Source organism: Stenella coeruleoalba (genome assembly GCF_951394435.1).
Source record: "Stenella coeruleoalba genome assembly, chromosome: 12".
In the NCBI taxonomy this organism is placed as follows: domain Eukaryota; kingdom Metazoa; phylum Chordata; class Mammalia; order Artiodactyla; family Delphinidae; genus Stenella; species Stenella coeruleoalba.
The window spans coordinates 65623650-65651635 of NC_137158.1; the positions used below are offsets into that span (position 1 = coordinate 65623650).

At 40.0% G+C, this 27986-nt stretch overlaps 1 protein-coding gene across 1 annotated transcript in view; it reads left to right on the top strand.

Moving 5' to 3' along the window:
• The window catches only part of ECT2L (epithelial cell transforming 2 like), a 72512-nt gene that overhangs the window by 25680 nt on the left and 18846 nt on the right, over window positions 1-27986 (top strand). The window contains 15 exon segments of the mRNA XM_079939614.1: window positions 5510-5560; window positions 5562-5619; window positions 5622-5711; window positions 9407-9500; window positions 9503-9522; window positions 9526-9658; window positions 10464-10632; window positions 11594-11739; window positions 13587-13715; window positions 19263-19321; window positions 19323-19356; window positions 20926-21108; window positions 23093-23196; window positions 25062-25117; window positions 25119-25161. Coding sequence (XP_079795740.1) covers window positions 5510-5560; window positions 5562-5619; window positions 5622-5711; window positions 9407-9500; window positions 9503-9522; window positions 9526-9658; window positions 10464-10632; window positions 11594-11739; window positions 13587-13715; window positions 19263-19321; window positions 19323-19356; window positions 20926-21108; window positions 23093-23196; window positions 25062-25117; window positions 25119-25161 — 1369 coding nt within the window.

Genomic DNA, 27986 nt, shown 5'->3' on the forward strand with positions numbered 1-27986 from the left:
ACGCTCTGCTGAAAACTCACAGTGCATCCTGCAATGTTGGGAAATCAGCATTGGTTCAGCACTACTGTCCAGTGCACAGACTCCATTCAATATTCCTGATTGTTCCAACAGTGTCCTTTCCTTCTCAGTCCAAAATCCAATCTAAGGTCATCTGTTGTATTTAGTTTTCATGTCTCTACATCCACCTTCGATGTGGAGCAATTGCTCAGTTTCTCCTCACCTTCTTACTTGACACTTTTGAAGAGCATAGATCTGCTACTTTGTTTAATGACCTTCGGTTTGTGGTTGGCTGATATTTCCTCAAGACGACATTGAGGTCATACGTTCTTGGCAGGAATAACACAGACTTAATGCTATGCTCTTCTCAGTGGATCATATTGGGGGAATAGCATGTCAATTTGGCCTACTGTTTATAATCTTAACTTTACCATCGGCTAAGATGGTTAATTATTAAGTATTTAGTATTTATTAATTAATAAGTAACTAAAAAGTATTTGAGTGATTACTTTTAACTTAATTAAAAAGTATTTGAATCTATGCAAGTATTTTTTTCCTCGTCAGACTTTTACTTACTAGTTTTAGCATACATTGATGATTCTTACCTGAAGCACTTATTACTGTGATAGCTACCAAGTGGTGATTTTCTCATTTCTGAATTCCTTCTACATGTATGAATTGGTGTTGTGCAGCAAGGTAGAACATTTCCTTTCCCAAGACTTGTAAGTGAGGCTCCAGTTAAGCCAAAAGTTTGTTAATTCATGGTCAAGACTGTCTCTGGGTCTAATGGATATTCAACAATGTGTTGGTGGGGGTAACTAAGGTCTTGTTTGTACCTAATTGGAGGTGTCATTTTCATTTCACATTGAAACTTTCTGAGGCTTGACCCACTCTATGGGAATTCAGGTCAGAGAAGATCCGCTGCAGGACGAAGTCTGTTCAGAGTTACAACTTTTCTTTCAGTGAGTTAATCTGAGTCCATTAGGACCCAGTAATTGGGTAGCAGTAGCCACTTAGTAGTGAGAAGAAGTCTTGTACTCCCAGTGGCCTTAGGTAAATGAGTTCTGGTAGGTTCTTATACCAAAGTTTCCAATCAGCTGTGAGATTGGCCACAAATATCTGTAATTCTGCTGAGTTTGGAGGAAATCAGGAGTTTCAGGGAAGAGCTAGATTTACTCATACCTGGATTGCTATCTGGTGGCTTGGGGCTGTAGCAGATGTTTATTGCTAATTATATACAGAGGACAATCAGGTATTCAGTGTCCTTTTTTGTGTGTAGTTGTTAGCTGCAGAGCCAGCAGTACATCCTTCATGGGCCATGAAATGTTTCTTTGGCCTAAGATCTATATAGCTTCCAAGATGGCCACTTGAGTAGGGGCTTGGATTTTGTATTCATTCAAGATCTGTCTGTGCTTAGGTGGCATGCTTGTAAGAAGTTTACTTCTTCTGGATCCTCACTTACAAGTCTTTCTTGATGGATGTCATATTTAAAAAGTTTTCTTTATGAATGTCACATTAAGAAATTGTTGAATGTTAAGGTATGATGATAGTATTATATGCAGTATATGTTTAAAAATTTATTATTATTATTATTTAGTGATAGGGAATTCCCTGGTGGTGCAGTGGTTAGGGCTACATGCTCTAACTGCCAAGGACCTGGGTTATCCCTGGTCGGGGAACTAAGATCCCATAAGCTGCGAGGTGCGGCCAAATAAAACCCCCAAAACCAAAAAACAACATATTATTTATCGATACACACTGAAATATTTATGGATGAAATTATATGATGTCTTGGGACTTCCCTGGTGGCGCAGTGGTTAAGAATCCACCTGCCAGTGCAGGGGACATAAGTTCCATCCCTGGTCTAGGAAGATCCCACATGCCGCGGAGCGACTAAGCCCACACGCCACAACTACTGAAGCCCTCTCACCTACAGCCCATGCTCTGCAACAAGGGAAGCCACGGCAATGAGAAGCCCACACACCACAATGAAGAGTAGCCCCCGCTCGCCGCAACTAGAGAAAGCCCGCGTGCAGCAACGAAGACCCAACGCAGCCAAAAGTAAATAAATAAATTTTTAAAAATTATAATTAAAAAAAAGAAATTATATGATGTCTTGGATTTGCTTTAAAATAATAGCGGCATGAGGGAGGAAGAAGAAAAATAGGATGTAGCAGAAACCAGATTGGCTACAGGATGATAATTATTTGAATTAATTAATGGGGTCATAATAGTATTACAAATATTAATGTGAGATAAAGACATTTTCAAATAAAAGGAAACTAACAAGATTTGTTGTCAGAAGACCTGCAGTAAAGAAATGCTAAAGGAAGCCCTTCAGGCTAAGGAAATTGATACCAGATGGAAACATGGATTTATAAACAGGAATGAAGAGAACAGGAAATGATAAATGTGTGAGAAGATATAAAATTTTGAAGTTATTTTAGAGACATATGACTATTTGAAGCAAAAGCAATGTATTGTGGGGTTTATAACATAAGTAGATGCAGTAGAGATAACAACAAAAGCACAAACGATGGTGAGAATTATATTGTTGCACTGGTCTTTAATTTTATATGAATATTACCTCTAAGTAGACTACAAAAAATTAAAGATGCATATGATACTTCCTAGCAACAACTTATAAAACTAATGCAAAGATATCCTAAAAAGCTAATAAAGGAATTAAAATGAAATACAAAAATATGTATTAACTCAAACCAAGGCAGGAGAGGAGGAATAAAGGCTCATAAGACAGATGGGACAACCAAACAACAAATAACAAAATTGAGACCTGGGTTCAACTATAACAATAATTATATTAAATACAAGCAGACTAAACCCTCAAATAAAGGCAATGGTCGTCAAATGAGCTAAAAAAAATTTCATTGTATATTGACTATGAGGGATATACTTTATTTTTTTAATTAATTTATTTTTTTGCGGTACGCGGGCCTCTCACTGTGTGGCCTCTCCCGTTGCGGAGCACAGGCTCCAGACGCGCAGGCTCAGCGGCCATGGCTCACGGGCCCAGCCGCTCCGCGGCATGTGGGATCTTCCCGGACCGGGGCACGAACCAGCGTCCTCTGCATCAGCAGGCAGACTCTCAACCACTGTGCCACCAGAGAAGCCCCGAGGGATACACTTTAAATATAAAGGCACTGATTGGTAAAGTATAAGGATAGGAAAAGATACACCATGCAAATAGTAAGCATATAAAAGTAGGATGGCAATATTAATATCAGACAAAATGGACTTCAAGACAAGGAGTGTTACCAGAGAGATAGGTAGAGATGGACATTTTATAATAAGAAAAGTAACAATTCATCAAGAAGTCATAACAATTATAAATGTTTATGTACCAAATAACAGAGTTTCACATTACATGAAACAAAAACTGATGGAATAGAGCTAAAGAAAAAAATCAGTATGAATATAGAAGAACTGAGCAATCTTCTTATCCACCTTGAACTAACATTTATAGAAACTAGACACAACAATTTCCAAATATATGTTCTTTTTATGAGCAAAGTAACATTTATACCTTTATACCTCATTTCCTGGTCCACAAACTAAGACTCAATACATTTCAAAATGGTTGAAATCTTATTAAGTATATTCTTTAACAACAATGCAATACATTTTGGGATTAATAAAAATAAAACATCTAGAAAATCCCCAAACATTTAGAAACTAACAGCACTTATAAATAACCTATGGTCAAAGAAGAAATCACAAGGGAAATTAGAAAATATTTCAAGTTGAATGACAATGAATATACAACATGGCTAAGCATGTGGTCTGCAGCACAGCTTAGAGGGAAAACAATATAATGTAAATGTTTATGTTAATGAGAAAAAGCTTTTAAAATTAATGATCTCAACTTCCCCCTTAAGAAACTAGGGGAGGGGCTTCCCTGGTGGCGTAGTGGTTGAGAGGCCGCCTGCCAATGCAGGGGGCGCGGGTTCGTGCCCCGGTCCGGGAAGATCCCACATGCTGCGGAGCGGCTGGACCCGTGAGCCATGGCCGCTGAGCCTGCGCATCCGGAGCCTGTGCTCCGAAACGGTAAACTGCCACAACAGTGAGAGGCCCACGTACCGCCAAAAAAAAAAAAAAAAAAAAGAAACTAGGGGAGGAACTTCCCTTGTGGCACAGTGGTTAAGAATCCTCTTGCCAATGCAGGGGACACGGGTTCGATCCCTGGTCTGGGAAGGAGCAACTAAGCCTGTGCACTGCAACTACTGAGCCCACACACTGCAACTACTGAAGCCCGCGTGCTCTAGGGCCTGTGCTCCGCAACAAAAGAAGCCACCACAAGCCCGCACACCACAACGAAGAGTAGCCCATGCTCACCGCAACTAGAGAAAGCCTGTGTGCAGTAACAAAGACCCAACACAGCCAAAAATAATTAAATTAAAAAAAAAAAACTAGGGGAAAAATATAGCAAATTACACCCAAGTACATAGAAAGAGAGAAATGAAAATAAGAGTGGAAATCAATAAAATAGAAAATGAACAAACAATAGAGAAAATCTATGAAAACAAAAGCTGGTTTGTTACAAGTAGTAGTAAAATCAATGAACTCCTAGGAAGAGTAACCAAGGATAAAAGAGAGAAAATGTGAATTAGTAATATCAGGAATGAAAAGGGGGATGTTGCTATAGATTCTATAAACATTTGAAAAATAAAGAAAATTAGCAACAATGTTTTATTAATAAGTTCAACAATTTAAATAGTTGTTTTATAGATTCCACGTACATGGTACATGAATTGAGACAGTTTACTGCTCCCTTTCCAATACGTATACCTTTCATTATTTTTTTCTTTCCTTATTGAACTGGCTAGAACCTCTATTCCATGTTAAAGTAGAGAGTGTAGTCAACCTTGCTTTGTTACGAGGAAGGCGTTTACTATTTCACTACTAAGTGTGATGGAGCTATAGGTTTTTATTCTAATTGCATTGGGAAGTCACTGTAGGGTTTTACTTGCATGAGTGACATTATCTAATTTACATTTTTATAAACCACTTGGGCTGCTGTGTGGAGAATGGGCTCTAGGAAGACTGGAGTGGAAGCAGGGAGGCAATCAGGAGGTAGATGCAACCGCCCAGGAGAGAGGTGGAGGTGCCCTGACTAGAGTGAAGGCTGGGAGGTGGAGAGAAGTGGCTGGGATGGGGGACATATTTGGGGGATATATATCTATAGAGCCGACAGGACTTGCTGATTTATTGAATTTGGGTAAAGAAAAAGGAAAAAATCCAGATTTATATCATACAACTATGTTTATTTCCGACTTTTTTCCCCTGTGGATTTTAGATAGTTTTGTAATGCATCTTGCTCTTTAGAATGGATCATTGAAAGTGGATACTTAAAAATCTAGCCTTATGTTATTTAGGACTTAATTTTTTAATAGGTAGAACACTAGAGAAAGAACAGTGACCAATATTTATACTGGATTTTAATCAATTTTAGATATTAGTGATCTGAACTAAATTTCTGCATTTTTCTTTTTAGGGTTGTCCAAGACTGGTTTTCAGAAAGGATGCAAGTGGCCAAAGTGGATTTCTCTACCACGCTTCATTTCTCTATGTATCTTCTCCTTTCCAAAAGATTTGTGCTGCAGCTGGCACAAGTCAGCTGGCCCTGGAAATTTTTAACTGAACAGCTTTACCACTTGTCATTTCCTAGTAATAGGGCCCAAATGCAGCTGTCATCTGTAATGAGGTGATTGGGGTAGCTCCCTTTCCTGAAGATAATAACTGAGCATATCTGAACCATAATTAACTTACCCTTAAGAGAAAAAAATGGGGATGAATTAAATACAGTAATTTATTTTATAAGTCAGGGGGATATACACTCTTCTAATAATTCATGTAATTTTAATAATCTTTACTCAATTTAGTTATTTAGAAACTAATTATCTTGGTTAAGAAGTCCATTTTTTTGTGAAAAATTACTTAAACTTTGGTTTTTACATGAGATTGTTTTATTCGTGATAACCCACCTCAAAAATTGCTATACAACCACAACTTTAACTGCTCCTCTTTGGCTAACCTCTGTTGAAGAATATAAATCTAGATCTACATCCTCTGCCATTATCTCTGCATTTGGCCCGTTTGTCTCCTCTCTTTCTTTTAAAAGACTTAATGAAATGTAAAGGTAGACATACTTTAAATACAAGTCAATAATTTACTCCTTTAACTTACACAAACTTTCCAGAATGGGCTTATGTTGAGATTCTCATCTTGGAGAATACCTGGCTCTCCATGGAGGGGCCACATGCAAAAGGCAACTGTGAGCCCTGGATTTAGAGCATTTATGAATCCAAGCTTAGTGTTCCCATGGTATATTGCTTCCTCTCTTTTTACTTTCAACCTTTCTGTGTCCTTATATTTAAGGAACATGTCTTGTAAACAGAATATGGTGGTGGTGGTTTTCTTTTAACAGGTGACAATCTTTGACTTTTAGCTGGGGTAATTTAGTCTGTTCGCATTTATGTAACTACTGATATATTTGGGCTTAAGTCCAACATTTTACTATTTTTATTTATTATTTTATATTTTGTTTTTCTCCTTGTCTCTTTTAGGATTAGCTTAAATATTCTTTAGATTAATTGTAGATACTTTAGCAGTTCTCTTATGGCTACCATAGAGATTACACCACTTATCCAGGGTTATTTTGCCACCTCTGAGGTAATGCAAGGAGCACAGAACTCTTAAACTCCGTCTGCTTCCCTGCTCGGTTTGTACGCTTTTGTTTTCAAATATTTTAGTTTTACTCATACATACGTATATAAAATACACACACATTAAAAAATATATATATTAACCTCACAAGGCTTTACTACTATTGTTTTATATAGTTAATATTTATTTATGAGTAACCACTTCAAAAAATTTTTTTTTTCAAAGTTGCATTGTGGTCAGAAAATATACTTTATTTTTTTTAAAGTAATTTTATTATTTATTTACTTATTTATTTTTTGGCTGCATTGGGTCTTCATTGCTGCACGTGGGCTTTCTCTCTAGTTGCAGCGAGCAGGGGCTACTCTTTGTTGTGGTGCACAGGCTTCTCATTGCGGTGGCTTCTCTTGTTATGGAACACAGGCTCCAGGCACATGGGCTTCAGCAGTTGTGGCGTGCAGGCTCAGTTGTGGCTCGCAGGCTCTAGAGTACAGGCTCAGTAGTTGTGGTGCATGGGTTTAGGTGCTCCGTGGCATGTGGGATCTTCCCAGACCAAGGATCAAACCCGTGTTCCCTGCATCGGCAGGCAGATTCTTAAGCACTGCACCACCATGGAAGTAACCACTTTTTCTGTTGTTCTTTATACCTTCCTGCATCTCTGATTTTCCTTTTGGGATCAATTTTCTTCTGAATTCTCTTTAATATTTCTTTTAGTGCAGGTTGCTGCTGACAGAGTCTCTTAGTTTTTGTCTGAAAATGTCTTTATTTCACCTTCAAATTTGAAGGATATTTCCACTGGGAATTTGAACTCTAGGTTGGCAGTTCATTTTTTATAGAACTTTGAAAATGTTCCATTGTTCTCTGGCTTTCATAATTTTTTTGGAGAAGTAGGGGATTTTATTTTTGGTCCTTTAAAGGTAATATTTCTGTTTTCTCTAGCTGCTTTTAAGATCTTTTTCTCTGTCTTTTGTTTTCTGCAGTTTTGTTACAATGTACCTGGAGGGGTGTGTGTGTGTGTGTGTGTGTGTGTGTGTGTGTGTGTGTATTTATCCTGTTTTGTATTTTGCATTGATTTTTTAATTGGGGGTTTTAATGTCTTTTATCAGTTTTGCAAAGTTCTCAGATGCTATCTCTTCATATATTGCTTTTGCTCCACTTTCTCTCTTTTTCTCCTGGGTTTCAATACATTTGTTTTTGTTTTTTGTTTTTTTGCGGTACGCGGGCCTCTCACTGTTGTGGCCTCTCCCGTTGCGGAGCACAGGCTCCAGATGCGCAGGCTCAGTGGCCATGGCTCACGGGCCCAGCCGCTCCGTGGCATGTGGGATCTTCCCGGACCGGGGCACGAACCCATGTCCCCTGCATCGGCAGGCGGACTCTCAACCACTGCGCCACCAGGGAAGCCCTGGGTTTCAATACATTTAATTGATTCACCATGTCCCGTAAGTTTCATATTCTCTAATGTGCCTTTTCCATCATTTTGGCCTTCAGTGTTTCAGTCTGGATTTTTCTTCTGGGCTAGCTTTCAGTTTCCTAATTATCTCTTTAGCTGGATTCTAATTCGCTCTTAAACTGGTCCATTGAGTTCTAAATTTGCTATTATATTTTTTAGTTCTAGAGTGTCAATTTGCTTACTTTGCCAAAATTTTCCACCCAGCAATTTAATTTCTTAGGCATAGTAATTACAGGGCTTTTTTAAAGTTCATGTCTGATAATTACAACTTTTGGATCTTCTGAGGGTCTCTATTTATTAAAAAACAAAAGAAGAAACAAACAATTCTTGTCTTTTTGTGTGCCTGATAGTTTTGGTTGAGTACCAAATATTGAATATAAAAAATCGATGCAATAATTTGAGTCGCCGGATGATATTATCTTTCTCCAGAGAGATCTTGCTTTTGCTTCTGGCATTTGGTTAGGCTAGGAATCGCTCACTTAAATTCAATCAGAGAGTATTTCAAAGCTAGTTTCAGTCTAATTCCTTGTCATCCTTACTGAAAAGGATTCAGCTAAAAGCCTAGTGTCATTACCAGGGCTATTTCCCTTAGTGGGCCCTGAATTTAAATTTGTTTCCTCTCTTCCCTGCGAAAATGCCTAAAATTCTTAACAGCTTCTAAGTCTTTCAGTCTTAACTTCCTTCTCTGCTTCTCAGCCTTAGTTTTAAGGCTGAGTTTGGAACTGTCAAGTGCCTTGAAGTGAAAAGTGAGGCCAAATCAGGATATTACCTCTCTGGGTTTCCCTCCTCTCTGAGGTCTTGGTTGCACAAGTCCTTATTGAATTGGTAGCTCAAGTCATTGTTTTATAGTATTTTGTCTAGATATTTGATTAGATGAAACTACATGAAATTTGCAGTTTTTGTATCTCAAAACTGGTTGCCTATTGGCAATATCATATGGGTCCCAGTGGGAGGGTTGGTCTGTGACAAACTACTGTACAATTGCTAGAAGCAGAATTCTCAAAATCTGGGGTTAAAGTAACCAAATGCTATGAGAGCATTGAATAAGTGTACAAAGATGACTAATACATATATTCATATATAATAAACATGTTCATCAAAGAATATTTTTCCTGTGTAGTAAGGTGTACGCTTCTTATTTCTCAGAGTCAACTTTATATGGCAAGTCAACTGCACTAGAAATCTCAATGTAATAAGAAAAAATGATCTGTGTACTGGAAAAGATTATTACTGGGAAATGGTCCTCATAACTTATGTTTCTCATTTCTTTTTCTGAAGGATTGCTTATGGATGTCCAAGTGCATGAAGTTTGGATGGTTTCTGCCCTATACACCAACAGATAATGAGTATGGTGCTTGGAAGCACCATTACATTGCTGTGTGTCCAACCTAGATTGACTAACCCCTAGGGAAGCCGCAGCTCTTTATGGGACCCTGAATGAACCCAAAACAGAAGATGAGCAACTACAGGAGAGGCAAAGAGAAAAGTGCCTAAGGAAAATAATTTGGGAGAAAATTGCACTACGTAAGAGTGAGTGGCATTTTACAACTTTATATCTTAACCAAGTATTGTAGAAACCAATGGATTAACATACAAATTCCCACAGAAGATAGCAAGGTCTTTCTGAAACAGCCTGTAAGTGGCATTCTCTAAAGTATCTCAGGACAAACTCTTTTTTTCTTCACTATTAATTAAGAAAAACAAAAAGATTTCTGATAAAATATGTAAGGTCAAATGTCAGTGCCTCTGTGAGACCAAAAATAAGGAGAGAGAAGTACGAATACAGGCAAAAGCAAATAAATAGGATCAGGACAATTCGGAAGAATTAGGATCGGTGAAAAAGGAGGAAAAATGAAAATGGAAACAGAAGCAGGAATAACGACTTTTTTTTTTTTAAGTGGAAAGGGAGTAAGGATGAGACACTCTGAGCTAAGCCTTCTGATTTACACGGTGTGTAAAGGTAATGAGCAAACCTGATTAGAGTTCTCCCATCTTTGTTTTCACTTACTCACCCTCTGCGAGATTGTAACAAATGGGAAATTACTTGAAGCCAAGAAGGCCAAAAATGAGGTAAAGCCTACAAACTGATGAACTGGTTTCTACAAGAAAAGAGTTGCTTATTCTCTGAGCTTGTTTCTTGACCTGAAGTGACTGGTAACTTGCAGCCACAGAGCCGAGAGGATAAGAAAACCAAAGAGTGTGTAAAAAGTGGCTCTAATTACTGCCATCTGGAATACTGCCTTGGAACAGCTCTATTTTTATGCCATTAACTGTGTAGACTTGGCTGGGAGAAGCATGAAGTAAACAGCCGAGCCTGCTGCTGTTTGTTTTTCAGAGAATTTGTTCAAAGTTCGACCCCCTTGGGTGAATGGAACATGCTGCTCTAGATTGTTCGAATCCAAATGCCAACCACGTCTCTCCCAAACTGTGAGGGATCGAGTGGGATTACAGGACACTTTGGAGAAACAGCTTGTTTTTGCATCTTTAGAAGCTTTGCCCAAGCGGTAAGCAAACCTCCATCTACTGAAGGTGGAGGACCATCCTGACACCAAGAATTCATTCTAGAATAATTCAGCTAACATGCAGGGATCTTGTGTAATTATATGGCTCTTATCCTATGAAATAGCAATAGAAATAGTTCCTTAATCTTCAAGAACAGTGGTCTTAAACGTGCTTCTTGAAGAGGGAGATACATAACATTCAAAATTTACGTTTTAAATATTCTTAACCCCGCAAAGAGGCTATATTGTGGACGTACCGTATTTTCTGTATAAAGTTATTGAGCAAAAGTAACATTTTTCCAGAAATTTTTTTGTAAGGAGTAAGCCTATCTGAATGGTGATGGGGGAGGGGTGACTGTGGAGAGAATGGACACTACTCAGAAAATCATGAGGCCCAGGTGATTAAGGAAATTTAAAATCTCTTGGGGCTTCCCTGGTGGCGCAGTGGTTGAGAGTCCGCCTGCCGATGCAGGGGACGCGGGTTCGTGCCCCGGCCCGGGAAGATCCCACATGCCGCGGAGCGGCTGGGCCCGTGAGCCATGGCCGCTGAGCCTGCGTGTCCAGAGCCTGTACTGCGCAGCGGGAGAGGCCACGGCAGTGAGAGGCCCGCGTACTGCAAATAAATAAATAAATAAAATCTTTTGACTGCTCCTTCTACAAATGTCATTTTGAGCCCTTAAGTATGTCACTACGTTGGTTTTAAGTGCCCCACAAAAGTAAGTTCCAAGAGCCCTTTCTGGCATCCCACAAATGCAGGAGGAGAGGCCCAGAGGGCAGCTTTGGACCCACTCGCCCAGGAGCCCCATTTGCCGCTGTCCCTGAAAACCGCAGGGAGAGACTGAGGTACTCAGGCTGCTTGCCTTGTACAGGACAGCTGATGTCCAGAGGACATACTGGTGCTCACTTGTCAAAGTCAAATTAAGAGAAAATCAAAACTTCACTTATTCTCCCTTTTTCCCTACAGAAGCAATGTTTTTGGATGCCATTCCTACCCTTTATTATCAAAGAAAAATTGGCATGGAGTTTATAAAAATGACAGCAGCTCTTCACATGCTCTCCAGCCACACTTCATATTAATATCATCTCGGATTCCTGCATATGAGGTACAGAGTGTGTTAGGAGGCTGGTCCTTTTTTGAATTGGGTCTTTTTTCATCTCCCCTAGAGGACGTATGGCAATCTTTTGGTCACCATGTGTACGAAAGTGATTCATCTTCTAAAAGAAAAGCAGTCTGATCTAGGTGGAAATGTACAGACCCAAACAGTTTTTAAAATCAGAAGCAATAAAAATAACCATAAATCAAAATTATTTTTTAAAAAGTATTAAAGACCCAAACTGCCTTGCATTTAGTAGGTGTCCAATACATTTTTACTGAATCGAATTCGTTGCACTTAATCCGTAAAAGAGCAAAGTGACTCAAATTATTTTAAATTTTCTTTGGAATGACCAAGGAACTTAATAATATCATGTAACTACCATCTCTCAAAAGAAAAATGTCAGAAATCCTACTTTGTGATCTATTTAACGAGGGTGCCATTAGATGAAAATATGCTTTCTATAATGAAGTTATATATTTTAAATTTCAATATAAGAAAAAGGAAGCACAAAGAAGACATAGGAAGCATGTATTTATATATGTATGTATATGTGTATATGTGTATATATACATGCATTAATACACACATAAGCACATATGTAAGGGATGGCATTAGTAGACTACATTCAATGGCTTACCTAGAAAATTTTTGCAAAAATTTCTTATTTGTAACCAAACGGTTGCTGTCAAGGTATGAAATCGCTTTTCTTTTTGGGCATCTAGGAATTGACTTGGATCATTTACAACTAGCTAGCTTAATGGATCCACGTGAAAGCAAGATCAGAGCTTTGATCTCCATGTGGGCCATAGATAGTTTCTCTAATGTTTAAAAATGCATAATGCTGGGCACAGAGGATAACTGGTGACAGAGTTAGGGTGAATAAACTGGAATCAAATGAGTCCATTCTCCTATTTGTCTTCTTTACATAAGACTATGCCATAATTACTTATTTGACTATGAATGTAATGGAGGTTTAGGTAAAAACCAGAATGTAACCATGTGGCGGTTCTCTATTCAGTTGAACCGTGACCTCCAGAAAGTGGCATGAAGTTTTGGGAAAAATCAATGCCTTCAATGACTTTCCAACCTGTCTGCTGCTAATGAATTAACTATATCACAATGAAAGGTTTATTTGGTTGTTGAATTAAAAGAACAGTGGTTTTAATATTTATTTAAATGGGAAATATTTATCAACATTGATCATTTGAAAATTCATAATTAAGAGGAAAACAAAATCTTTTCTTTTTTTTTTTTTTGTGGTACGCGGGCCTCTCACTGTTGTGGCCTCTCCCATTGCGGAGCACAGGCTCCGGACGCACAGGCTCAGCGGACATGGCTCACGGTCCCAGCCGCTCCGCGGCATGTGGGATCTTCCCGGACTGCGGCACGAACCCATGTCCCCTGCATCGGCAGGCGGACTCTCAACCACTGCGCCACCAGGGAAGCCCCCAAAATCTTTTTAAGAAGTCCATTACAAAATTGTATGATCTCGATTTTATTATTTTTAAAAGCAGTATATATGTCTCTGTGCATGGGTGTGTATAAGGAAAAAAGCTAGAGGAAAATAATTTGTTAGTATTTCTCTCTGAGTGGTGGAGGTACAAATGCCCTTAAATTTCCCCTCTTAGAAAAGAAACAAAATAATTTAAAAAGGAACAAATGAAGGGGAAATCTTCCTCCTATAGCTTTTGAAGAAAAACAATAGTCTTTAAAAATCACAGATTACATATTCACTGTTTTTAATTTATTAATAAGTGTTCTAAAGTAATGGGCTTTCGTTCCTACAGTTCTGGTTTCATTTTCTAGATGGTGGTGAACAGTGTTAGAGCAGATATGACATTTTGATCTTTCCCCCCTCAGGCTATAAAATTGGTATTAAAAATTTACTGAGGCCTGAAGTGAGAGACTTCTGGGAGAAATTAGGAAGCTATGTGGCCCCTGGAGAAGAAGGGGGCCACGTGGACCTCTTTGTACGACTCGGAGCATCAGGTCAGTTTTGAGAGGTAGTGGTCATACCTACCTCGTGATGGTATTTTGTGGATTTATAAAATGCCGTCAGTTCAAATGATTCAGTCACATTTATTTTTTATTTTTTTTCTCTTTATACTTCACATACTCAGGTATTTAGGGGGAAAGGGCATCAGGGTTAGTGGTCAGAGTAACTGTCCCTAAAGAAATAAAGTCACTAGTGGCAAGAGCCAGCCAGGAAATGTATTTCTGTTTCTTCTGAGTGTTAAAAACGGTGGAGTGCCTTGTAGAGATGTGTGGTAGCTGATAATCTTAAGTGCCTACCTGTCTAATATCAGCCATATTTAACAGATATCTGTTACATAAAAGCTCTGTATTCATGGACTCATGGGCTATGTTTTTTTGTTTGTCTGTTTTTGTTGTTTTTTTAATCAAGCAGAGGAGAGGGAGTGTGAAATTAAAGTTTCTCAAACTGTTTCTTACTACCCATTCCTTAGGGAACTGTGAGTTTTAAAGTTCTTAATCCTCAGATTTCACTGAACTATTCAGTACATACAAAGCATGACCCTGGCAGGATTCCACGAGGCAAAGGAAAAAGCAAAAGGATAGAAAGGCGTTTAAAAGAAAACAAAGTATAAATTATTGTAAAAAAAAAAATTTTTTTTTTTTTTTACAGTTACTACAATTATATAATCTCAACTATGTAGAAAATAGGCATAGAAAACTCTAGGAGGAAATATAGCAAACTCTTAACACCATCTATTTCTGGATGTGTTTTTCAAATTTCCTATTTTTAAAATCAGTTTGAAAAGAGTAAGTTACAAAGAATATGGAAGGTGTGATCCCAATGCTTAAATCCCGTGTATGTGTCGGGGAGGGTGGTGGTGGTGTGTGTGTATAAAAGGGGTTTGGAAGGATGTATACCAACATGCTAACAATAGTTGGATGAGTGAGTTTTCCTTTCTTTTTTTTTTCCTTTTTATCTCTTTTATTTGCCTCTATTTTCTGTAGTGAACTAGTGTTACTTTTAAAATGAGAGCAAAACAAATTTTCTAAAATTTGTTTTGGAAAAAAAGAAAGGATGAGGGAAAGTAAAGTATTCAAAGGCCGAGAGAATGAGGGTGAAAAGGGAAAAGAATAATAGATTTGGTGACACAAAAATGGTCTCAAGTGAAACTTAATGGTCTTCAAACAATGGATTTCCCACCGCCATTCTGGGCTCCAAAATCATCGCTGAACTTCGTGTCAAATATAATTTCCACCTGGGTGAACCATCAAGCCCCTGGTTCAGTCAAAAGGCCCAGGCTTCTCAGTCACAAATCTCTTCCCCACCACCTCAGGCATCACTCCTCAGCTTGTCCTCCCCGGTAGCTGTATCACCTCTGAAATCTTGATCTCAAGCATTTGTCTCTCCGAATACAACTTCCAAATCATATACTCAAGTATTCCCACTCTATCAGTTCTTCGTCTGAGGACCTCCAATGCACACACTCCCACTTTTTCACTCTCTATCACCATGGCTTCGACCTTGGTTCCTTCCTCATTAAACTTGGATTTAATGGTTCGTCATTATCATTACTCTCTTGCAAAGAATCTGAACTTCTTTGTTTCTTTTTCTCCTGGCCAAATCCCAGCTCATTTGGCTAAGCCCCAATGCTGGTTAAAACACGACCATCTGCATAATCTATGCCTGCCTGTACTAAAGCAGCTGAAGACTGTTGGAAAGAGTAACACAACTGTTCTTACTGCTCTAACTTTAATGGCATAAATATCAAATGGGATTGCAGCTCTGATAAGCAATCCAATCACATTTCCTTGGTAAATTCGTTTCCCCACTCTTAAAATGACTATGATGTCCCTTCTCTCCTTTTTTTTTTTTTTTCCCCCCTGGTACACGGGCCTCTCACTGTTGTGGCCTCTCCCGTTGCAGAGCGCAGGCTCCGGACGCACAGGCTCAGCGGCCATGGCTCACGGGCCCAGCTGCTCCGCGGCATGTGGGATCTTCCCGGACCGGGGCACGAACCCATGTCCCCTGCATCGGCAGGCAGACTCTCAACCACTGCGCCACCAGGGAAGCCCCCTTCTCTCCTTTAGTCAATATTTCAATAATTCTCTCACTTGATTTCACCTTTTACTTCCCTAAGGAAACTCCTTAATTTACCGCCCACCACAAAATCCACCACCTATCCCACCTCTTACCTTCATTCTGTCTTCCCTTCTGTTACGATGGAAGAAGCACCCCTGCTCGAATCAAACATCAACTACTCCGCTTGGACTCTGTAAACACATCGCCTTTCACCTTCCCAAGACGTCACTCCTATGCTCAAATCCTCTCCCACAGCCTGAGTCCTCTTTCTTTATTGGATTATTCCTATCAAATCAAGAACACCTGTAGTAGCTCCTCCCCTCTCGCTCCCCCCCACCACAAAGAGAGACCGTAAACTTTGTCTCACCAATTTTTGAGTGGACTATACCAGTGGTTCTCAAAATTTTCACGTGTATTTGACTCACAGAGGGCTTGTTACAATCCGCATTGCTGGGTCCCAGCCTAGAGTTTCGGATTCAGTAGGTCTGGCACAGGGACTGAGAATTTGCATTTCTAACACGGTCCCAGGTGATGCGAATGCTGCTTAACCCGGGGGCCACCCTTGGAGAACCGCTGGTCTAGCTGACTGCCTCCACCGTCCTCACCTCTCACTCACCCCTCAAGCTCGTCTAAGTGGTTTCCTTCTGCTGAAATCACTTTGGGAAAACTATAAGTGACTCTCATGTGCCCAAATCCGACGGTCCCTTCTCCATCCTTACCGGGCCTTGACCTCTCAGCGGCATTTGAGGAGGATGAAGACTTCTGGTAACTCTTCTTCTTCCCGTGCTTTCCCCAATACTACCCTCTCCTTGTTTGCCTCCTACCTCTGGGGTCTCTTTGCTCTCAGACTCCTTTGCTGGCTCCCGCTTCTCCTCCTCAAGACCCTTAAATGTGTCCCGGACTTGATCTCGGGCTCGCATCCTTTCCATGACTACACTCTTCCCCTAGGGAGCCTCATTTATTCCTATGACTCTACATTGAACCTGGATGCTGAAGACTCCCAAACTTATGTCTCCAGCTCTAAAATCTGTCAGCTGCACGCATATCTAGCCTTTACTCGACATCTTCATGTGGGTGTTTAGTATGCATGGCTAATGGGCATCTCAGAGTTCACACGCCTACAGCAGACTCTTGATTGCCTCCCAGCACAAACCTCCCCCTCCCCCAGGATTCCTCACTTAAGATATCATCATTCACCAGTTACTGCGTAAGCCAGACACCTAAAACTCATCTTTCTCGGTGTTACTTAAATTGTTTAAACAGCTTTATTGAGGTACAATTGATATACAGTATTTCAAGTGTGTAATTTGATAAATTTTTTAAGTGATTTTTAAATATTTATTTATTTATTTATTTATTTATTTTTGGCTGTGTTGGGTCTTCGTTGCTGCACTCGGGCTTTCTCCAGTTGCGGTAAGCAGGGGCTATTCTCCGTTGCGGTGCGCGGGCTTCTCTTGTTGCGGAGCATGGGCTCTAGGCACGCTTGCTTTAGTAGTTGTGGCTCGTGGGCTCTAGAGCACAGGCTCAGTAGTTGTGGCACATGGGCTTAGTGGCTCCTCAGCATGTGGGATCTTCCCGGCCCAGGGATCGAACCTGTGTCCCCCTGCATTGGCAGGAGGATTCTTAACCACTGTGCCACCAGGGAAGTCCCTAATTTGGTAAATTTTGACATATGTCTGTCTACACACTATGTGAAACCATAAACCAATCAAGATAATGAACACATTCATCGTCCCCCAAAGTTTCCTCCTGCCACTTTGCAATTTCTCACTCTGCTTCTCCACTCCAACCTGAGGTAACCACTGATTGCACAATATATTAGTTTGCACTTTATAGAATTTTCCATAAATGGAATCATACAGTATGCATGCATTTTTGTCAGGCTTCCTTCACTCCAAATAATTATTTTAGATTCATCCACTTCATGCTGTTATCAATTGTTCATTCCTTTTTACTGCTGGGAATGATTATATTGTATTGATATACCACAACTTGTTCCATTCACCTGTTGATAGATATTTGAGTTCTTTCCAGTTTGGGGCTTTTACAAGTAAAGCTGCTGTGAACATACGCTTTCATTTCTCTTGGGAAAATACCTAGGAGTGGAATGAATGGGTCATATGATAGGTGTATGTTTAACTTTAGGAAAAAAAAAAAGAAAAGCTAAACTGTTTTCCAAAGTGGTTGTGTCATTTTATATTTCCACTCCAGCTGCCCAGCACTTGGTCGGGTCAGTCTTCTTAATCTGAGCCATTCAAATGGGTGTGTCGTGGTATCTCACTGTAGTTTTAATTTGCATTTTCTCTAATGACTAATGACGCTGAGCATCTTTCCATGTGCTTATTTGCCATTTGTCTTCCTTGGTGAAGTGTCTGTTCAAACCTTTTGCTCATTTTAAAAATTAGGTTTTTTTGTTTTTTACTGAGAGATCCTTGTATATTCTGGAAAAGTTGTTTGCAAATATTTTCTCCCAGTCTATGGCTTATCTTTTCCTTCTCTGAACAGTTTCTTTTGAAGACAAGAAATTCTTAATTTCGATAAAGTCAAATCTATCAGTCTTTAAGTTTTATAAATCATGCTTTTGATGTCATATCTAAAAACTCTACCTAACCAAGGTCACTTCTGTGTTTTCTCCTAAATTGTTTATAGTCTTAAGTTTGAAATTTGGGTTTGTGATCCATTTGATTTATGCTTTTTCTAAATAGAACACAAGGTATGGATTGAAGTTTTTTTTTTTAAACACATGTGGCCATCTATCAAATTATTTCAGCACCATTCCTTGTAAAGACCATCCTTTTCCCAGCGGATTTCATTTGCATCTTTGTTGAAATCAATTGACTACATATGTGTAGGTACATTTATGAATGCTCTTTAACTTCACTGATCTATTTGTCAGTGAAAACATTAGACACCAATAAGTGAGAGACACCCCGACCTTTGAGCCACTACCATCTCGTTGCAAGCAACTGAAACAAGTTGGAGTAATTATTTACTCCTAGACCACAAAGAATTCAAATATATTACCCTATAGTTTTATTTGAAGTAGTTCGATCTATATGCTGTGTCTCCAAAGAAGGGGTAAAATTAATGCTAAAATTTGACCATTGTATTCCATTATGTGTTTAACAGTTTTAAATCTATCCTCTTATAATGAGACTTCTTTGAATCAGACTATTTTAGAAAATATATGTAGACTTTTCTCTGTCTTTGGCCTGAGAATTCCAAATTTGAAAATTAGCACCAGGTCAAACTTCTCGCCTCTTTCTCCAACCTGTTGTCAGTCCTCCTGAATGAAGCGTCTGGACTTCAGCACTTAGGGGTGAACTGCAAAGTGCTGATGGACTCTTCCATGAGGGATTTGAATTGAAGACAAGACCTACAAGTGGCCTTTCTTGGCCAGCTCATTAGTGCTTCTAAGTAATATTTAACTGTTCATGGCAAAACCTGTGAGCAAACTCATGAAAGTATTTTTGGCTGTGCAGAGGCAGGAACAGAAGTTCTTTCTCAGCTATCTCAACTGACTGGCACGTTATTGACCGCCCCCCACTGGGATTGCCACCGTCTCGTACCAACACAGTAAGGGAATATGGGCACTGACCACCGTGCCCAATGACAGCCACCAACTCCAGGATCACCAAGGACAAAGCACAGCTCATAATCCTGGTTCTGGCGACGGTTCATTCCTCTCTGAAGGAATGCTGTCACTTCCCAAACTAGGTCATTTCTCATCACTCAGAAGGGGATTATTATTGCTCAGAAGGGGATTATTACTGCAAATATTTGCTTCAAACCATCACTTGCAAAAACTCCATTGAGAACACCAGCTTTAACAGCTAAACAAAGATGTATAGTAGCTGATTTAGAGAAATAATAAATACAGAGAACAATTTTTCTTAGTAAAACATTATCAATGTGCTTTCATTTGGAAAAATGAATTGCAGCTATAAAGAGATGGTGAAGGGGCCAGCTCAAGTTTCATTATCCGAGAGGAAGAACAAAGGTAAAATACACCTGAGAGCAAAATTTCACTTAGATACTAAAGCTGCAACTGTTGGATCAAAATGTAACATAGGCTGACGAACAGAGAGAGCCAAATTGCTTTGCTATAATAATGTTAATCATTTACCCCTTCAAAAATCTCTCACCTTCTATCAAAGAGGACTCAGAGTGATGTAAAACTATATAAAGCATTGCTTCTCTAATCCTGAACGCTAAGGGCCTTTCAAGACTGAGGAAAGCTGGCATGATTGGGAGGCTTGTAAGGGGAAAGTTTCCATATAGATACAACAAAAAGCACATTGACCTAATATAGTTTTGTAGCAGAAGTGTTTGTTAATTTTAGTTTATATAGCACCATCATCCAATGAGAGCATACTTGGCCCCGAGCAGGGAGGAATCAGCCTTGCAGAGACAGCGGGGTGCAGACACTGCTGTTTATAAAACAGGTTTTCTTCTTTTTTTCCTCCTCTGTCTCCTTTTCCTCCTTTTCCCACTCTTCTTCTTCTCCTTCTAGAAGAACATGTTACAAATACTTTCACGTTTATCAGCAAAAAATGTGGGGAGAAGAATCAAACTGTCCATTTAGGACAGAAAATCAAATTTCACTTGGTCCTGTATCATTCAGTCACTGATTTTCAAGGACAGGAACTTTCTTAAGGCCCCAGTACAGTCTTGTAGAGATATTTGTAGAGAAAGAGTAGCTTGACATGATGTAAACAAGATACAGGCTTGGCTACAATGGGGATGACTTTGGATGACACGATGGAGAAACCAGGCAGAGGGGGGTTTTTCTGTATTTTTATTTTTAGGATGTAAACATACAATTGTATATCCTTACTTGGATGTCTATTCTGCTTTCTGATGCAAAAATCCAGCAGCTATTTAATTTTTGATTTCAAATACAGTATAACATGTCAGCCTTATCCATCAAAGAGTAGATAGGCATTTGAAATTATTCATTGCATCCTTTTTGCGTTTCTAATTTTACCTTTGAAAGCAGACTATGGGTGTTTATCTTAGTCTTCTAATGAGAAAGGATAATAAGCCTGATATAAATGCAATTAAGTTTTTTTTCATACTGTAAACAGGAAGAATTCTTTCATCTGAGCTTAAGTCTGCGATGCTAAAAGGAGAAAATAATGTCAGTTCTTAGTGACTGGCTGGGACGGCAGTGGGAAAAGGCGCCCCCTTCCACCTACTTCAGCGAATCAAAGCTGCAGACATGGTCCAGCCTCACCGACTTCCTGGAAGACACCTTGAAATCAGTAAGGCAACAGCTAAGTCCTCTCTTCAAGGAGTTGCAGAAGAACGTAAGTGGCAGGATGACAGGTAAGAACTCTTGCTACTTCTGTTGCAGCTTAATTTTGAAGCCTGTTACACATCCAGAGTGAATACAAGTGTAGGAATGCACAAGTAACAGTTGACTCTTAAGCATCTTCGGTAAACTTTATTCCCTTTGTTTTTCATATCTCCTTTCAAAATATCATGAATATCCACTAAGAAAAAATATATTCATCTTCAAAATGCTGAAGCTAGTTCCTGGGTTCAAATTTTACCATCTTATTAATTCTGTGTCAGTCAATTGTTTACCTAGGCAAAATTCACTGTTTGCTAAGCCAGAGAGTTCGGTCCATTTCCCTCTACAATTTGCTCTAAAAGTTAATTGCCAACATCCCAATTAAGCATCTCTTAGACCACAGCACCCATGACTTAAATTGTTCTATAATTAAGTTCTATTTATTTTCTATCTAAAATATTTAATTTGGTGATGGGCTCCATGGACAAGCCTATTGGACATCACTGAATGTGTTTTCTCATTTACACGTCATACTCATGATCCAATTATCACAAGAAAGTCTTTTGGAAACCACTTCCTGTTTCAACTTTAGATCTTCATCTAAACCAGTCAGTTCTTTAAAATGAAGTATTTTAAAACAAACAAACAAACAAAGCCCACGTATTTAAATAGGTTTCTCCTGTGTCTTTAACTGCCTACTCATTTTTCCCTAACTCTTCACATGTCACTGAAGCACTGTACCAATCAAGTCATATGCCTTGCTTCTTCCCTTCCCCTGCCCTGCTCCTTATTTGACATCTGTTAACATAATTACTGTCTACACAAGAGCTGTAACACACAAATATGCATGGGGATATTTTATGTCAACATATGCCTACATCTCTTTACACAAAGGTCTCCAAAGCAGGGATTTGTCTTCTTGGTTTTCTAGGCTTTTTTTGTTGTTGTTTTGTTTTGTTTTGTTTTTTTGCAGTACGTGGGCCTCTCACTGTTGTGGCCTCTCCCGTTGCGGAGCACAGGCTCCGGACGCGCAGGCTCAGCGGCCATGGTTCATGGGCCCAGCCGCTCCGCGGCATGTGGGATCTTCCCAGACGGGGGCACGAACCCGTGTCCCCTGTGTCGGCAGGCGGACTCTCAACCACTGCGCCACCAGGGAAGCCCTGTCTTCTTGGTTTTAACTCTACCACATTTAGTGGATGTTCAACCAGTATTTTAAAAGTTATGAGACTATAAACAAGGAGAAATTATTTTTCCTGGTTCTTTCACAGATATTAAGGACTAGAAAGAAAAGTGGCAAGAGGAATGATAGAAGTATGTCATGTAGGTCATAAGCAATGAAAAGTCAAATGGAAAAAGGTTGTTTTTCAAATAAATGCAAGTTTTTCAAAATATTTTTAAAATGTAGAAGATGTCTATGTATGTATGTTTGTATGTTATTCCCTATGGACTTAAAATATTTACGGATTTGAGCACAAAGTTAATGCAGACTATGGAAGCGTTTTTGGTGGAATTGAGAATCTAAACTTTGTAAGGTTTTTTTTCACATGTTCTTTCCTTGTCCAATTTACAGATTTCATTCAATACCAGCTTTGTCAGGGTGGGTACGTTCTATACGCTACACATCTAGATGCTTTTGCTCATTTTCTACTTTATCATGGTAGCTAACATGGCATAGTAGAATTTTTTTTTTTTTTTTTGCGGTACGCGGGCCTCTCACTGTTGTGGCCTCTCCCGTTGTGGAGCACAGGCTCCAGACATGCAGGCTCAGCAGCCATGGCTCACAGGCCTAGCTGCTCCGCGGCATGGGGGATCTTCCCGGACCGGGGCACGAACCCGTGTCCCCTGCATCAGCAGGCGGACTCCCAACCACTGCGCCACCAGGGAAGCCCGCATAGTAGAATTTTTATTCTTAGTCTGCGTTTTTATCCACTAACAAGCAACTGTGAGGACTGAGTTTTCTTCTTGATCATATCTCTTACATATTTTAATTACAGGCCTATCACCTTATATTTTCAGGGCAATTTGTATCTGACACCATGAGTATGGCTAACATTCTGAATAACCGAGAAATTATACAAGCTCTGGCAGAGGGATTGATTGAACTTTCAAAAGAAAATTCTGTAAGTGTTCCTTTGAATAAAACAAAGTACAAAAACCCCAACGTTAAATAAATTTTGAGTTTGCATTTACTGTTTTTTACCAGTTTATCCCTCTGGGATGCAATTCCTCAGAGAAAGTGCATCAATTTATGGAAAAAGCCACTGAGAGATTCTGAACCCAAGATGTATTAGCTGCATAAAATAGACATATAGGAAAAATCTCGATAAGTTAAAGTTGATCACATGACGCACTGTTTTCTGTCTTGTGATTAATTTCAGTCAGAAGTGGCTTTAAAAAACACGTTTAGTGGCTTATATTTCACATAAACATTATTCAACAGTTAAAACAATTATGGCAGAAAACCTAAGAAAGTGTGAAATCAGATATAAAAAGATGAAGGGCAAGGAAGGCTAGATAAGAGAGGAAAGAGAACACAAGAACAGAAATAAGCAAATCAGTAATTTAGTTGGGCAGAGGCATGGGGGAAAGCCTGAAGAAGCATTTTCATCAGAAACAAATCTTGAACGCTTTTCTACAAAGGTCAGTCCACATACCAGGACACAGTGAGTAGGGGCAGTGTACAGAACACACTCTGCCCCAAGACCATGGCAAGGTTATAGGAAAATAAAATACAGTCAGCCATACGTATCCGTGGATTCTGCACCTATGGGTCCTGCATCCTAGGACAACTAACCACATGTGGAAAATACAGGGGAAAAAAATTCCAGAAAGTTCCAAAAAGCAAAACTTGAATTGGGCTGTGCACTGACAACTATTAACATTGTACGAGGTATTAAGTAATAGATGATTTAAAGTATACGGGAGGATGTCCTAGGTTACATGCAAGTAGTACACCATTTTACATAAGAGACTTGAATACCCGAGAATTTTGGCACCTGTCGGGATCCTGGAGCCAATCTCCGTGGATACGGAGGGACAGTTGTATGCAGTGCTCAGTTCAGAGGCAGTTGAGAATAGGACAGGAGTAGGGGCGATATTAACATACCTGATGCTGTGTAAGGTCTCTAGTTTTCCAAGGAAAAATTCTCAAATCCTTCCCTCTCACTGTAGTAATTCCACTTTGTGGGTGCTTTAACGACGTCTTTGGACACTCTCTCCTTATCTATCGTGGTTTCCACTTGGCTTCCTGGGTAAGCACCAGATATCTCCTGGGTACGCTGTCCAGTGAGAACCCTGGGGAGCTGCCGTTAGCCATGAATTTCTTCCCTGAAGACTCAGCTCCCACCGCACTAGCCAATCCTCAGGCAGCTCAGTGGTAAAGGCCCTGGAAAACTTTGCTGATAATACGATCAGAGACGTTTACAGGGATGATCCTGAGGCCCTGAAATTCTCCGCACCGTCCCCAAACACCAACGAATTAGTCAACATGTTTGGTGTAGGTTCATGGTACTTATTACCGTCAAATTATTTTAAAATAACCTTGTATGATATAATTTTGGTGCTGCTCAAACCTACAGTCAGAGAGGCAACCAAATTTGGGAGTCTCACGGGGTGTTTTCCCTGGGAATTCTGCTGCTGGAGCCTCTCCCCCAGACCTTCTTTTTCCTGTGAAGACACAAGAGTTGTCCTGTCCCCTTTCCTCATTTGGCTAAAAAGTGTGGGCCACTTTGGTTCTGAAGATCTTGAGACGCTCCCACAAGATCTTGGCATCCTAACTGAACTGTGACCATAAGCTGAGAATCAAGATTAACTGGAAAGCTCCATTTACTGACTCTAATTGAATAACAGTTACTTTGTTTTCTGGACTTGCAAATTAATTAGGTAGAGAGATGAAAACTCTACTTAAAAAATGTGTTTTCTGCTGCACTTCTGTTGACCTGTATTTGAAATAGAAATTTTCTTGGGGGGGGGGTGGATTTTTCAGGACAACCCTCTGGAATTTTTGTCATATTTTCTGCTGAAGAAATGTAGTAGAAAGAGCAGACTTTGAAGGAAATTTTATTCTGACAAAATGTGACCCAAAGGCAACGTGCAATTTACTCATGAAGCCTTTTCATGGATTATTATTAAAATAGTATGCTTTGTAATTTCATAATGTGAGGAACATCTAAGCCACTTACAAGCATACGTGGCATCACACTGACAGGAGTAAAACTAGTTGGCTTTTGGGCGAAGAACTGGATACTCGCATTCTGCCCAACATAACCTAAAGAATTTTTTTTCATCTGTGGCCCAGGACACTTTTTTGGTGAAACTAAAAATGGTTCTTCTTTTTTTAAATTTAAGTTGAGATTCAAATTCATAAAAGTAAAAAAGTGGGTTTGAAGCTAGTTCTTTAGTCAAGAAAAAATAATTTTGCCAGTACTATATTCAGAATCCGTACATTCTTGGTTAAGTGAAATAATCTGGATTCAGGAAACACTGAAAATTGCATCGTCATTCAGAGAGCTGATTTCTATGAAAATGTCATTTCATGCCCATTGAAAAAGCACCTATCTGTGATGACTGAAGGCTTGGATGCCACCCCCAACACAAAGTCACCATGGACAGTGTTAGGAGGAATAGACTTGTGGGTTCCCCCAGCAGGCAAATCGTTTGTTGCCCCATTAACCTGATGTTCTGGAAGTTTTTGTCCACCTGGCTTTAGAGGACAGCACAGTGCAGGGAGGGGCAAACAGGGTGGACGGCTGGAGGCAGCGTCCCCTCCACCAGACTTGCTCAGCAGAACGGAAGGCCTGCAGTTATTCAGCCCCCGCCCTCCGTCATTAGCAGACTGTGCACCTTAGCGGCCCCTCCTCCCCCTGAAGTGGCTTATTCTTCCCAACCACAAGCATCCTCCCCGAGAGGAGTCTTAATAAACACATTCGCAGGGACATCTAAACCCTTTAGAGGTCCGAGCCCTGCTTCCCTGATGCCCCACCCCTAAATCTCTCTCTTCAGGAAACGCTCACGGACCATGTATTCATCAGGGTTCTCCAGAGAAGCAGAACCAATAGGATGTGAGTGTATATATAGAGAAAGAGATTTGTTGTAAGGAATTGGCTCATGCAGTTATGAAGGCTGCCAAGTTCTAAGATCTGCAGCGTGAGTCAGTGAGCTGGAGACTAGGAGAGCTAACGGAGTAGTTCCAGTTCAAAGGCAGGGCAGGCTAGAGACCCAGGAAGAGCTGATGTTTCAGTTAAAATACAAAGGCAGGGAAAAGCCAGTGTCCCAGTCTGAAGGCTTTCAGGTAGGAGGAATTTTCTCTTACTTGCAAGAGCATCAGCCTTTTTGTTCCACTCAGGCCTTCAACTGATTGGATGAGGCCCATCCACGTTAGAGAGGACAATCTGCTTTAGTCAGTCTCCTGATTTCAGTGTTAACTCATCCAAAAACCTCCTAGCAGACATACCCAGGATAATGTTTGGCCAACATTTGGGCACTCTGTGGGCTGGTCAAGTTGGCATATAAAATTAACCATCACAAACCACTTCTCAGGCAGAGGTCAAGTCCCCAGCTTCTCAGTTCGGTTCCCTAAATACTTATAGGAAGCAATCACGTGCTAGGCACTGTGCTAGCCCTGGGGATAGACATAAAATAACACACAGCCCCTGCCGTTGAGGTGGATAAGACTGACACATACACAGATGGCGCAGCATGATCAATGCCTGTTAGCAGAATGCACGGGAGGGGGTGGGGCACAAGGGGCGGCATTTAATCGAGATGCTCTTTCTGCTTCTCAGAGTCCTTCTGCCTTGTTATGGTGGCCACTATCTCTTTGAGATTTCTGAGGATTATTCTCCCAAAAAGGTGGATGTATTCTCCATCCCTCCTTCAGCCTGTGAAAACCTTTGAAATATAGCACCCAGGGCTCCAGTACCACTAATTTCCCCTTGGTTCACTAAAGGGAATAATCGACATGTAACCACATCACACAGGTTCCAAATTATTCCAAAGTCCTTACAACATCTGGGTCATTCCTGACCCCCTGGAAACCTTACTGAAGTTCTTCCATCAACCTTTATTCTTAAGAATGAAGCTGTCACCCTCAACCATGGACATACAGGCCCCAGAAATGCCCTTCTTTGGAGCAGGATAGCTTGAAGAAAGCAAAAGGAACAAAACTGTAAGTGCCTCTTCTTGTGAAGTGTTCATTTTACATCTGAAAGACCTTACTATTGTTGAGAACAATTTCTGGAATCTCTGGCCCCTAAAAGAATGGTCACCTAGAACATTTCCTCTCAAAGATACTTTCATTCTTTCCACTGCCAAATAAAATCCACACCGAATTAAGTCTTTTCAACCTAATCATCTAATCACTTTAATAAAATGATGCAGAAAGTTTGGGCTTAAAGTTGCCTCCATGCTGGAAGTCAGGCCTGCTCTTGTTACATCGTCTGCCTGTAATAAAACTACAGAAATGTGAAACACCTTAGTGCCTAGGAATGTCTTTGATATCTTCCTTTTTCAAAATCAAATCAGAAAAAATAGGTGTTAGATCCTTATTTGGTTCTCTGTTATACACTTGAGAGCTTGTGCGTGATGCCCATGAAACAAATTTGGGGACCCTAGGAAGGAAAACCACAGCTTAAACGTAGGTGCTGAATTCAGATAAAATAGAGAAGCTGAGTATCTCCACACCTCGGGGTTTATTTTTAAAGGTGTAGATACTCGTCCAGAAGAGCACACAAACTCTCAGCCATAGGAGTGGAAAGTAATGCCTTCTTCTGAGATAATTGTTTTAAAGACCCTTCCACAGGGGCTTGTGTAAAAGAGGGCTTGTCTGCCAAATCCAGGACCAAATACACACACACACACACACACACCCCTATATACATATAGACAGATACATATATAGCTCACTCACTCA